We start from the raw sequence: 13,508 nt of genomic DNA on the forward strand, positions 1-13,508 counted from the left end.
ACATAATTTGAACTTCGGGGTAATTATAATTTGTTAATAACAATGCTTTGCGCTGGAGGTTAGAGATCATTTGGTAATATGATTTCAAATACATTTGAGCTTTAAATATCTTGCAAATTTTCGGTGGCAATTTATGTATTTTTTAATTTTTGTATGCAGAAAACAAACACCTATAGACGGAGCAGCAACGCTTTCATTAGTAATTTCTTTTAAATTAAACTAGTATGTCTGCAATTAGGTGATTTGAATTATATTGTATTATAATTCAAATCACGCATTTTCACTACGCAACATTAATGGAGTTGTGCAATAACAGGTTCTTATCAAGGACCCTTTTAACTTTCCAGTTATAATTAAAAAATATATGAAATTTCGACTTCATCTCAATTAATTTACTACCTCGGGGGCTGCTATACGAAGCAAATCGCTGCTAGAGTCCATCTAAAGATACCAATCGGTTGATTATGAATTCTTTACCTCAATCTTGACTTCATGGTTGACATGACATGACATGACATATGGAGAATCTATGGTATAGTATGAACCATAAACAAACTGACATAACAACACATTTCAAAACGTTCCTACTCTTCTGTATTGTAATTGGCGGGCGACTGTCTAACAATGCGCATGCGTAAACACCATCCCGCCTCCTACGTAAATAAGAAAAATCGATAAACTTGACAACGTTGGTTTGTATTTTCCTTATAAATATTATAAAGTTTAAAAATGATGCAAGAATATGACGATGACTACTTTTTCGAAGAGGACAAAATGTATGTAAAAGTCTATTTTAAATGTTTTATCTTTTTTGTTTATCGCTGACTTCCCTTACAGAACATTATCTCGTATTTGAGTTTGCTGTTTGTTTTGTGAACATGTCCCAAAGAGTGCAAATTCTACCTTTTTATGACCCCAATTATAACATGTTGACCATCGGGCACACACTGTTTGAGGATAAAATGTAATTTTTTTTCTTTTATTTTCTATTTTAAGTATATTTCTTTTGTATGTAAAATTATTTAGCAAACCAAAACTGGATATTCCAAATAACTTCCATCTGTTGCTCCCTGTGAATGAAAGGTATTTTTTTAAATTATTTTTTACTTAAAATAAACACGTTTATCGAATATATTTAGATTTAATTCATTTGTTTTATCACAATTCTAACGTGCATTTTATTTATAATAATTTAGCCAACCACAATCGGAATTACCAACCACATCCAATTTATTAATACCTGTTGATGAAAGGTATAATTAATTATTTTATTATAACCTTCTTTAAGCGACTTCATTTCCTAACATAAGTTTTATTTAGTGTCCCAGAGTTGATTGAAAATATACCCGTGGCTGATATCTCGATCGGTCTAGAAATGTAAGTATTTACTAAACTTTCTAAAGTAATGGCTAATTAAAATATTTAACCGACTTCAAACAAAGAGAAGGCCTCTCTCCTAACCATGCAAGCTTTTTTATAAACACACACACTCTTTTCCTGCCGTTGTGTGGCTTCTAAGGTCTGGTGGAATAATACCAATTCCGACATTTTTATTGACGCTGATTCCTCTATAAAGATGTAGTGATATTGGTATATAGTTTCGTTCAACATTGAACTTGATATCGCAATCGCTATTGGAAGTACCAGAGTACCGAGTATGTAATAAATTAATAAGCTTAATATCCAATAAAACCTTATAAGATCATGCCTTTGTGTATAAATAATCTAGTCAATATTTAATTAATTTTGTGCGTTTTGATGTCGGAAGTATTTTTTTTTTTTTTTGCTTTATCGATTGAAATGTTTTGATACAATACTGCGTCAATATATTAATGTCAATAATTTACAGAACAGAAGATACAGAGAATGCTGATTGTATTTACAACGATTTAAGAAGCAGCCGATATTTGCTACAGCATCAAAATCTTATGTGAGTTGTCGATAGCCCTGTGTTCCCTGCACTGTGTGGACTTAGCGATTGATTAAACACTTATTAATCACACTTAAGGATCATTTAATATACAGCTAAAATCATTAACAGATATAAATATTTGTATTGAAAGCTATGTGCCATTCGACAATGCTCTGTCTGTAGACATAGTCTACATTTTTTGCGATATGATAGTTTTTTGTTCTATCTGATATCTAATCATTTAATATTTATATGTACTACAATATATTTTAGAAAATATAGCTTGTAACTGTAGATATAGCATTGTAGATGATGTGAACTTTAATAAATAAATAAACATTATCAATGTATCCGCTTTCCCTGTATTGCTAAAATAATAAAAAATTTAAATAAAATGTGTTTTATTTAGAATCTAATATCGTACTTCTGTAACTTCCAGTAGTAATAATACCGATTCTAACGCTTTAGTAAGTTCAATGCATCGCTCGATAACCTTGGGATCGCGGACCAAAAACGCATTAATTAGAACGGGGTAGCTATCGAATGTTACAGGCTTTGGTCGTAGAGACATAATAAAATAAAACATGTTTATTATGGAATATAAGATACAGGTATCATCATCATCCACTTCATTTGGTCCATTTCTAAATGTAAGCCTCTTCATTTTCCTTCAGTACGCCCTGCACTGCCCCATTTTGCATCCAGTGAGAGGCAAACTCCTAGACTCTGACGTAAGTCCTACTAGTCGGTGTTGGCAACACAGTCTTGTTTTGCCGAGGTTTCCATCCAAGGAGCCAGCGGCTGCATCAGCTGTTGTCCATGCAGGCTATTTGGCCTGCATACCGCCACTTAGATATAGACGAGTTATATATCAGGGTTATATATTTATGATTAGTCAAATACGTAATCACTTTATTAATGGGATTTAGCCCAAATAGTTTATTGGTAATGCCATGCTACAACAGCCCATGGTAATACCACTTTGTACAGTGAGGTTCGTTAATTATGTACCATTCAATTATTATATCGTAAATGATTTTTCTATGATGATTCATCAAATCATAAAGATCTAAAATGGGATTCAAATCAGTCCAAACATACGTTATACAGCAAGCTGTCCGATAAAGGCTTATTAAACGTTGAAACTCATAATTATATGTTATTTCAGGGGTATGACAGTGACATCGGGCAGCGTTGTTTTAACAAAAGATGAGAAAAATCTTATTGGTATCAGTATAGGTGGCGGAGCGCCTTTATGCCCATGTCTTTATATCGTACAGGTAATTAAATTAACATATTGGTGTATAATATCTAGAGCAGTGTTGGGCTGGCTTGAATTTCTGACTTTCAACCCGGAGATCGTACGAATCACGGACTTTCTGTTAAGCTCGTACGGTGAAGGACAACCTGATCAAGAAAACAGCATCCCTTAAATCAAAAGAGTCGACGTCATTTGTTAAGCACAGAAAGCAGACTTCCTACATGGCTATTAGCAAATAATAATTAAGAAACAGAAATCTAAGACCAAACTAGATACTTTTGAATATAATATCAGGTTCTATTTAGTAGTCTTGTTAAGTGAAAAACAAAACAATACAATGGTAGGCTATGAAATAGAAAGAATAAGAATTCTATTCAATAAACATTTAGGTAAAATGAAATTGCACTATCACCTACACTAGGATTCCCTGTGTCGTGGGCAGCCAGTCTAATTCTGCCTGTTTAATTCCAGGAACTATTTACACCGACCAACTTCAATAACTAACTATTAATTTCAGATATTTGATAACACACCAACAGCCAAAGACGGAACCTTGCAAAGTGGTGATGAAATTGTTGGTGTTAATGGTCAAAGTGTTAAGGGGAAAACTAAAGTTGAAGTAGCTAAAATGATACAAGCAGCTAAGGTATGTATTAAAAGTAAAATTTCATTTATAAAAAATCCCCAAAGATTTCGCTTTTCCGTAGACTAAATTCAAATTCAAAATTATTTATTCATGTATGTAAAACAATGTAGACTTTTGTTAGTTAATTAAAAAATACATATTAAATGCTTCTTACTTTATATTTACTGCCAGTTCTCAAATGAACGGACAGGAAGAACTGGCATTAAACTCTCCGCCATTCTTTTTAATCGTCAAGTTTTTTTATTTACAAAATATTTGTAAGGAGCTGCAACCATTATACTATGTTCCACACTACATCTTTAAATAGTTAAGAATGATAATAAATCAAAATATATATAGACAAAAAAAAGGAGCACGCACTTATATTCTCATGGGAAGAACACGCAAATACATATTCGAAATACCTAACATCACCGTATACACGAATTCAAGTCCGACCAATCACCACACGTAGCACCAGTTCCAGAGTATGACGCATGGCCAGCCATCAACTCCCTCGCTATTTTAGGGAGAGAGACAACCCGAACATGGTCTCACTTTGGAACCCATTTACATACTGTTTAAGAAAGCGCTCTGAAAACAGCTCATATTTCTATTGATCAGTAGGGTTCATATCCATTGACGTCGAGGCACGGCAGTGCGCACGCCAAGTCGAGCACTAAAGCGGCACGGTCGTATTTTCCTTTTTGGGGATACCCAGATATCTGATAAGATATATACGTATGAGATGTTGTTAGGTCAGCTAATAACGTAATAACTTAAGTAGGGACTGAATAAAGTGACCGAGTTAGTATTACACGGTTCTCACAACTTTTCAAGTTATACTTCTTTTGGCGCGTTTGGGAAAAATGATGAGAGTAAATTTTTACGATGCGCGCACAAAAAACCGACACCCTGAAGTTACAATAGTCAACATTTTATCTTTTTACGCCAAAGAAGTATAACTTCCAACGCGTGTACATAAGTACACACACATGTTTCTTTACGTTAGGTTTTATTACAAGTTATGTTTTTGATGGCATTTATATGACTACAAAATACTAACTATGTTAAAATTTTAGTAAAATTATTCAAAATCAAATGCAAAGTCATTTTATATTATGTCGAGACTTCAACAAATAAGTCGATAATAATTGGAAGTCACTCATCTAATATTAGCGACATTTAAAAAGTCCTCCAAATTCTATTGTAGGACAAAGTTAAACAGTTGTCATTTTCAGGAGACAGTTACGGTAAATTACAACAAACTACACGCGGATCCTAAACAGGGCAAGACCCTAGATATTATAATGAAGAAAATGAAACATCGCTTAGTGGAGAACATGTCATCTGGTACAGCAGATGCTTTAGGGCTATCGAGGGCTATTCTATGCAATGATACGTTAGTTGCAAGGCTCAATGATATGAGAGAAACAGAGAATACGTATAAGAAATTGGTGGAATTGGCTAAAAGGTATAAAATTTGTTCAAAGTTAGCTTATTATAATTTAAGAATTATATATGCAAGGCACTTAAGGATAAACTTAACACTAGAGTCTTTAAAAATCGACTTTTACTTATGGAAAAAAATGTATTACTCAATAAATGATTACTTGCGTGAAACACTGTAGTTATATACATTTAATAACATTTGATATGGTATGTACGATACAAATAATATAAGAATTTACCAATTTTAATATGACTAATAATGTAAAATGTGAAACTCCTTCAAAGACAAATTTGCGCGCCATTGTATGGCAGAATATGCGAAATTACTATTGTACCACCTTTTTGTACCATATTCTTGCAATAAATTATGTTTATTATTATTATAAAGGTTGGTGGACTCAGTACTTAGACTCTCACTAGATCCTCACAGAGTCCTGGCTAAGCCAGCCTAGCTCCTTCACGGAGTGACCTCACGGCTCCAAGGATTTCTGTACGTTGGTTAGCCACAGCCACGCATTCCAGCTCTACTAGGTACTAGTAGGTGACTGATACCTCTACGCTGAAACAGCTTCCACCTCAACCATGGCAATATATACCATAACTCTGCGACACGATTAAAGTGTTAGCTTAGGTTAGGTTAGACTGACGCCGCAAGCTTCCGGATTTACAGCTACAGTTAATATTTATCATTGAACCATTCTACGAAGCACGTTACGGAAATGTCCGTTTTGGACCCGTTTCTCGTTATTCCTTTAATACGATTAACTCGTGTATTTCAGAATGTTAAAATCATATTTTGACTTGCTTCAAACATTTAAGTCTCTTGGTGATGTTTTCGCTACTATCGGTGTGAGAGAGCCACAAGCGAGGGCCTCGGAAGCCTTTACAAAGTTTGGCCAATATCATAGATTATTGGAACGAGATGGGATCAAAATGTTGAAAACTTTAAAACCGGTAGGTAGCATTGAATTATAGAAGTAGTTCTATTAATTACTATTTGGGTGGTTTAAAACACGTTAATTTAATTTAAACTTGATGTTACTAAGTCCGTACCTTCCTCAAATGGACAGCCCAAAAAGAATTTTTCAATTCCCCTTAGTTCCTTCGATTGAGGCTATCTTCCGGAACTGTATAAAATCCTTTTTGCATTTTTTTTATTGATGCCCTGCTCCTATTATGTCTGTTTATGTTACGAGCTGATAAAGCTTTAATTGGTTATTAAAATTAAGTAGTTTTTGAAGTGAAACTTGTATCGGCGTTGGAAAAAATCTTTTTCTCGTCCCTACTACGGTTGATTCGCAGATATTCGAAGCAATTAATAACAAAAATATATAATAACGATAACAATGATAGTAATAATTTTATTACAATTAATGAAATTCTGTAATAATCTTAGTAGTAATAAGGTAAAATGAAATAATTGAATTATTTGTATTCATGTCTATGATAATAAAAGCCTTTTGTTAAACTTTATCTAATTTAACTTTATTTAACCAATTTCTGTAAAGCTGCATATAGTAGATAATTTTTCGAAAAATAAGGTCATAAAGAAGTTTCACTTCTTACGTGTGTAGTACCACACACACATTTTTAAGATTATCAATTACAAACAGACTCAATCTTTCCTCTCTTATATCATTGCTTTAACCATTTAATTTCCTTATTTTCTACTTTGTTCTTTCTTAGAGTAACGTAATAAACAACAGAAAACTTATTAATACAAAGCTTAAACTAAAATAATGTTTATATGTAACACAAAACGTAAACCTTTATATAACAAATTAAGGAAATAAATCAAAGACACTACAACCTTTTTAGATCTGGGCCTCAGATTTCTGTATCTGTTTCAAGATCATTTGTGAATATATTAGGCAAATAGGTAATCAGCCTTTTGTGCCTGACGCGTGCTTGGGTCTAAGGCAAGCCGGTTTCCTCACGATGTTTTCCTTCACCGTTCGAGCTAATGTTAAATGTAGACATAGAAAGAAAGTCCATTGGTGCACAGCCGGGGCTTGAACCTACGACCTCAGGGATGAGAGTCGCCGCTGAAGCCACTAGGCCAACACTGCTCAACTTATAAATAATGCAACAAGAAAAACAAAATTTGTACGCGCTCGCGGCATTGCAAGCAATTACGACCGCTTACCACGCCGAGAGTGGTTTTTTCACACTCGCAGTCCCAATCTCTACTGTCCCATATTAATACATATTTGAAATAGTACACAAGAACAGAGTGTCTTCCCCGTAATAGAGACTGTAAGCATTTTTATTTGTTATTGGACACTCTCTTATAAAAAAATTACATTAATTTCTAGATATTAGCCGATATGGGAACATATCTGCACAAAGCGATACCGGACACAAAACTAACAATTCGGAAGTACGCAGACACAAAATTCGAGTACCTCTCGTACTGTTTGAAGGTTAAAGAAATGGATGATGATGAATATGGCTATAATGCCTTACAGGAAACACTTTACAGAGTTGAGACTGGAAATTATGAGTATAGGTTTGTGTTTGTTTAGTTAAAATGCTTGTTTAGTTTAAACGAGTTCTTGATTGGGTATTAATAGATGTTATATATAGCTGTTATAAAGGCTAGTTGGTATAGTCCCAGGCACGTACCGCGCCATATTTTTCACAAATAAAATAAAATAAAAATATACTTTATTCCATTACTACGTTAGATTATTTTAAGTCCATGTAATTATGTTTAACATTAGAACTTGGCCTCCAATTTTTATTTCATTCATCAATTTTTATATGCACACACGTATCATACATTTACGCATATGACGATCTTGTTCGGCTTTTGTTTGATTAGATGTAATACTAAAACTACTTTTTTAAATTGTTTGAAACATGCACTACCTATTTCTGTCATGAACAAAGTTTTACTAAAATATAATATGGTGAAAACAGACGCCAAAATGTTTTTGTCGTAACTCACTAAAGGGTTAGTTTATCGAGATTCACAACATCGCGCTGTTCTAAATGCTTATGTTAGAAAATCAGAGATGTTTCATATACGTAAATAATAATATAATATGATTCAGGTTCCAGGTTATTGATTACAATCGTATTTCTCGTAATATTTAGTGATTGCTTTATTTAATGGATATGTTACTGATTGACCATTTTCAGATTAATACTCCGTTGTCGTCAAGATGCTAGAACGCGTTTTGCACGTCTCCGTTCAGATGTACTCGTCAAATTAGAACTATTAGAAAACAAGAAAACACAAGATGTTGCCTATCAGCTCAAACGGTTCATCCAGGGATTGGCTATCTATCACAAGTACGTTAAATGCTTGGTAATAAGAAGTTAAATACAGGAGCACAAATATTTTTCAAAGGCAACAAATAAACCCAAAAGAAGGAACTTAGGTCCATCCAGTTATTTATCTTGCCATCAAGATAATTCAACTACAAAGCAATAAAATTGTGTACAAAAATATTTGTCTATAAAGCCGTTAACGGACGATGGGTTAGTTACGTTAGTGATAGGCGTTCATCGATTTATTAGACATTGTCACGTCAGAACATGTGTTTAAAAAATATTAGATTCACATTATTTTCAGTGAAACAGTTGAACATTTAAAAGAAAACGCCAGTCTCTTCCCAGTAGAAGTGGATTTATCGCAAAATGCATTCCAATACAAATCTACATCGCAATTTATTCAGGTAAGGCCTATGTCCAGTTTTCGACAGCTGTACCAATTATTGTTTCCAAAAATTAAGATAAACCGCAATAATTATTGGATTAATTCCATAATTAACGTTTATTATGTTTAACATAAACTTATTTGGTTGGATTTATCCCAACATTGTTTGTTTTTTATAAAACGGGGAGGAGGCTCATCTGATGTTAAGTGATATGGACACTCAATGCCGGAGGGCTCATGAATGCGTTGCCGGCCTAAAATTATGTATTATTTATTATTTGCAGGATAGCCAAGATGATGACGAAGAAATCGAATTTGCAAGGGAATTAAAAGAGTATCATGATTTGTCCGAGGAAGAAATTAAAAAAGCATCAAATAGGCGCCAAAATAGTGACACTGACGCCGATTTGTCGGAACAGCTAATACCTAACTTGACAGAGGCAAAAATTGATAATGACAGAATTGACAGTGATAGTTTGACACTGTTGACGGAACTGGGCCTGGCTGACACAAAGGATGACTTTGGTGAATTTCAAAATGGGTCAATGGACTTTACGAAAAGTACAGATGACGTTTTTGATAAATTATTGAGTGACTTGAACATAGATTAATGTTACTATTTGTGTCATTATATTAAACATAATTATTATGTTATTGTAATTTTAACTATAATCGCTTTTTATTTCTTACCTACTTTGTCATTAATTGAATAATAATAGCTGTCTTCGCAACGCTTAAGTAGACTTGAAAAGTTCCTGCCTTGCCATTTTTCCTGAAAGGCATTTGTATATTGGTCATAATTTTGATGTTAAACCTACTTACGAATATATATATACTTACACTTACTTTTAGGTACAAGTTTTAACACAAAAAATTCAGAGAAAAAACACAAAATCGGTCTTATTAATTTATTATTATAATCACTTGGGCATATTAACAACAATTGTTTGTACATAAGTATAAATTATAGTTCTCGTATATTTTAAAATTAATTTGAAAACGCCTCTTACGATTATAAATTACAATGAATATAAAGAGTTTTGACATTAAAAGTTCTAAGGTCCGTAATGAGGGATATGATAAGGTATGGGCTTGTGAGGTTCAAAATAGTGCTTCAATCGTTCAATTTGATACGGGTCCACAACAAACGGGGTTTTTCTCGTATAATGCTCTTTTACATAATGTTTAGCATATGGTTGTACTTTATGCGCATGCTTGTGTAAGTCGAAATCAGCTGTTAATTTGTGAAGCTTCGATACAGCCTTTTCTGCGATGTGCTTTATTCCTGATTGTACCTTTTCCGCAACTTTTTCCAAGTGTAAATGAGCTGTTGCTACGTGGAGTATCATGAGTGATACCTGTAAGAAAAAAAATCATACATTTAACTACATGAGGTATGTATTTAATTAATTAATTTACATTCAAACGCAATCTTTATTAGAGAAGATAGATCTAAACACACGCGCTTAGTAAACAGCTTAAATTATCTCTTAGGCATTTTTTTTCAATAGAAATAGATTTACTAAACCACCACCATTGCTTTTACAAATTTTTAAGAACGTTATCCATTTATTTAAATATAATAAAGTTATTTACTTTAATTAAAAATTGTAATTATTCAATATAATTTACTACTAAACTACGTATAGATTGATATTCCGGCAGAGCAAAGTTCGCCAAAATCGACCAAGCTGAACTATAAAGGTCCTTCTGGTCAACAACGAGATTCTATTTTAAAAAAAACCAAACAAATGTCATATACTTTTCACTTTAAAACGGTGGCGATATTGTGAATGTACTTACAAAAATATAAGCCCTCATGATGCGTGATATCCAATCGTACGTAGTACACTGCTTCGCGCTAAATCATTCACCCTTCATATAAACTAGGGATCTAGTGTAAATTATTATAATACGGCCTTATTCTGATAACACGATATCATACTACTACCCGTCTATATAATAATATCGTATATAGTAGTGAGTGTTAATCGGAGATACAGTATGTTTTTTTATACAACGGGGGCTAACGGACAGGAGGCTCACCGTCCATTGACACTCGAAACACACAAATACTACGAAACTATAAAGAAGATATAAATTAAAGTGATAGAGTGGAGACAGATGCTTGGGATTTCCTGGACAGCCAAAGAAACGAACGTGTCCACACTACGACTGTTACAGGTAAAAGACACTTGGACACAGACACCAACGCATCCTGAGTTTTTTTTGGACATGTGTAGTTTTAAAAAAACTTTGGTGACTGGCAGAGTGGAGTGCACCAGACCTCGAGGATGATCGCCTACTCGCTGTACCAATCAAGTAAAGGCTCTTACAGGTCTTAGTCACAAGCTTGCCGAAGACGAAGGAGTGGAGGAAGTTGTGTGGCGCCACTTACAGGACCTTCAGTAATGAAGAGTGTAAATGAAGAAGAAGAAGAAATATAAATTATAAATGTTTATCTTACACTAATTGTTATACATATTAGAACTAACTAACTAACATGAAAATTGTATTACTAAAACTGATCTATGAATTTTAAATAATATATTAACTCACAGCAGCAGTGAGCTAGTGGCTTCAGCGTGCGACTCTCATCCTTGAGATCGTAGGTTCAGTTCCCAGCTGCGCTACTGGAATTTCATTCAACATGCGCATTTAAAATTCGCTGGACCGTTGAAGGAAAACATCGTGAGGAAACCGGCATGCCTTAGACTCTGCGACGGCGTGTGTCCGAAACAGAAGGCTAATCACCTCGCAACCTACTTGCCTATTAGATTGACAAATGATCATGAAACAGATACAGAAATCTAGCCCAGACTTAAAAAGTTGTAGCGCCACTGATTAATATTTTTGATTAATTCAAACTGTAACCACGATTTACAAACAAAACATTTTACAACAGCAAAGTATCACGAGAATAAGGCCCCAAGAGAAAGTCTCGATCGAAATTCAACTCGCAAGGCTAGTGTTGTTTTTAGCATCCTAATCATTAACTTATTATTTTACTCAAACTTCCACAAGATGAATGACTCTTATTACATGGTAATACGGTCTACAAATGACGTTGTATAATTGCATAACAATGATGTATACGGATGCTTATGAAGTAATCAGTTTTATAATCGATACAAAACAATTGGTTGAAAATTTTGATTGTAATGTAACCTTATTATAGCTTTGATCCTGGTTTAGTTTCTCGTGTCTAGACAGAGTTGTCAGAAGAATAATAAATAGAAGCCTATTAAGCAGACCTCAAATCTCCCCTTCCCTAGAGCTTGGCGTCTCCCTCCAGGCCCGGGCGTCAACTACTCCGCAAATATCCTCATGATATTTTTGATCCGGCCGGCGGGACTCGCGTTAAATCTTGTGCTATTATAGCTGTATATTAGTAAATTATTTAACAATTTATCCCGCTGCGATCTCTGCTCAAGCAACATGTCGGTTAGCCCATGCCAGAATATCCAAGCCAGTTCCGAGCACCAGATCACACCTGGCTCTTACGAAATACAGATAAGTAATTGAACCACCGTTTGGACGCTTCTTTCATAATTTATATAATAATAACTGTTTTATCATTACATTCCGTTAGATTCAATAAATTCATAATAATAAGAAAGGCTTTACCGTAGAATGGAGTTTAAGAAGATGCGACATTAATAGACTTGCGTATACTACTATCTGAATATTTCATTGTGTAAGACATTACCGATCTGTAATTAATGTTATCCTGACCTACATCTGACGATAATAATAGGATAAAACATCCTCAGTGATTAAACCGTGATTTAATCAAACAGGAAGGAAATTAGCCGTAATTAATTCAATAAATATTTGTTGTAGTTGTATTTTAGCTTAGCTTTTAGTTCTTTTTGGTTTTGTAATTTTAGAACCTGTCTTTGCAATCTACATTATCTGTTATTTAAAAAAAGTCGTATACCCAAATGGTCTGACCAAATTTAGACAATTTTAAGTCTCAACATCCCTAATGCGCTGAGAGCTGAGGAAAGAGTTGTGTGGAGGCAGCAAATCGATGTACTTAGGGCTTCTCAGGACAGGCACGACCTCCAGTAATGAAGACTACGAAGAAAAATAGACTAGGTTGCCTGGAAGAGATCGCTTGTTAGCGATAAGGCCTTCGGTAATTTATCTTGTGTTAATGTATAAACTAAATCAATGGCGCTACAACCTTTTTAGGTCTGGGTCTCAGATTTCTGCGCCTGTTTCATGATCATTTCTTAATGGAATAGGCAAGTAGGTGATCAACCTTCTGTGCCTGACGCACGCCGTCGACTTTTTGGGTCTAAGGCAAGCCGGTTTCCTCACGATGTTTTCCTTCACCATTCGAGGCAATATTGAATACGCACATAGACAGAAAGTCCATTGGTGCACAGCCGGGGTTCGAACCTACAACCTCAGTAATGAGAGTCGCAGTTGGGCACAAAGAAAGGCCATTTTTTTTAACTTAATTACATAATTCCTACAAACAATTTTAACGCTTCCTTTAGGACACTTTGTTATAAGAATATATTATGCAAAAATACAGTAACAGCGCCATCTACCGATATAACGCACTGGATTCAATAAAACGAAA

At 34.2% G+C, this 13,508-nt stretch overlaps 1 protein-coding gene across 12 annotated transcripts; it reads left to right on the forward strand.

Annotated features, from left to right (window-relative positions):
- LOC123711350 (PRKCA-binding protein) lies at positions 1–9,575 on the forward strand. 12 transcript variants are annotated; one of them, XM_045663890.1, is made up of 13 exons: positions 619–776; positions 1,027–1,083; positions 1,197–1,253; positions 1,321–1,377; positions 1,850–1,930; positions 3,081–3,192; positions 3,691–3,819; positions 5,040–5,272; positions 6,030–6,204; positions 7,566–7,759; positions 8,395–8,547; positions 8,831–8,933; positions 9,199–9,575. In XM_045663890.1, the coding sequence occupies exons 1-13, from the start codon at positions 730–732 to the stop codon at positions 9,523–9,525; spliced, it is 1,725 nt and encodes a 574-aa protein (XP_045519846.1). In that variant the 5' UTR covers positions 619–729; the 3' UTR covers positions 9,526–9,575. The 12 variants fall into 12 exon arrangements, with proteins under 12 accessions (XP_045519855.1, XP_045519850.1, XP_045519853.1 ...); XM_045663891.1 differs by having other exon boundaries at positions 5,043–5,272; XM_045663894.1 differs by lacking the exons at positions 1,027–1,083; positions 1,197–1,253 and adding an exon at positions 838–964 and having other exon boundaries at positions 612–692.
- The last annotated feature ends 3,933 nt before the right edge of the window (positions 9,576–13,508 follow it).

Source organism: Pieris brassicae, chromosome 6 (assembly GCF_905147105.1).
Source record: "Pieris brassicae chromosome 6, ilPieBrab1.1, whole genome shotgun sequence".
Classification (NCBI taxonomy): Eukaryota; Metazoa; Arthropoda; class Insecta; order Lepidoptera; family Pieridae; genus Pieris; species Pieris brassicae.

Coding starts and splice junctions, on each gene's coding strand:
- LOC123711350 (XM_045663890.1), top strand. CDS start 730: ATGATGCAAGAATATGACGATGACTACTTTTTCGAAGAGGACAAAAT. Junction 1,254..1,320: donor TTAATACCTGTTGATGAAAG/GTATAATTAATT, acceptor AGTTTTATTTAG/TGTCCCAGAGTTGATTGAAA. Junction 6,205..7,565: donor TGTTGAAAACTTTAAAACCG/GTAGGTAGCATT, acceptor ATTAATTTCTAG/ATATTAGCCGATATGGGAAC.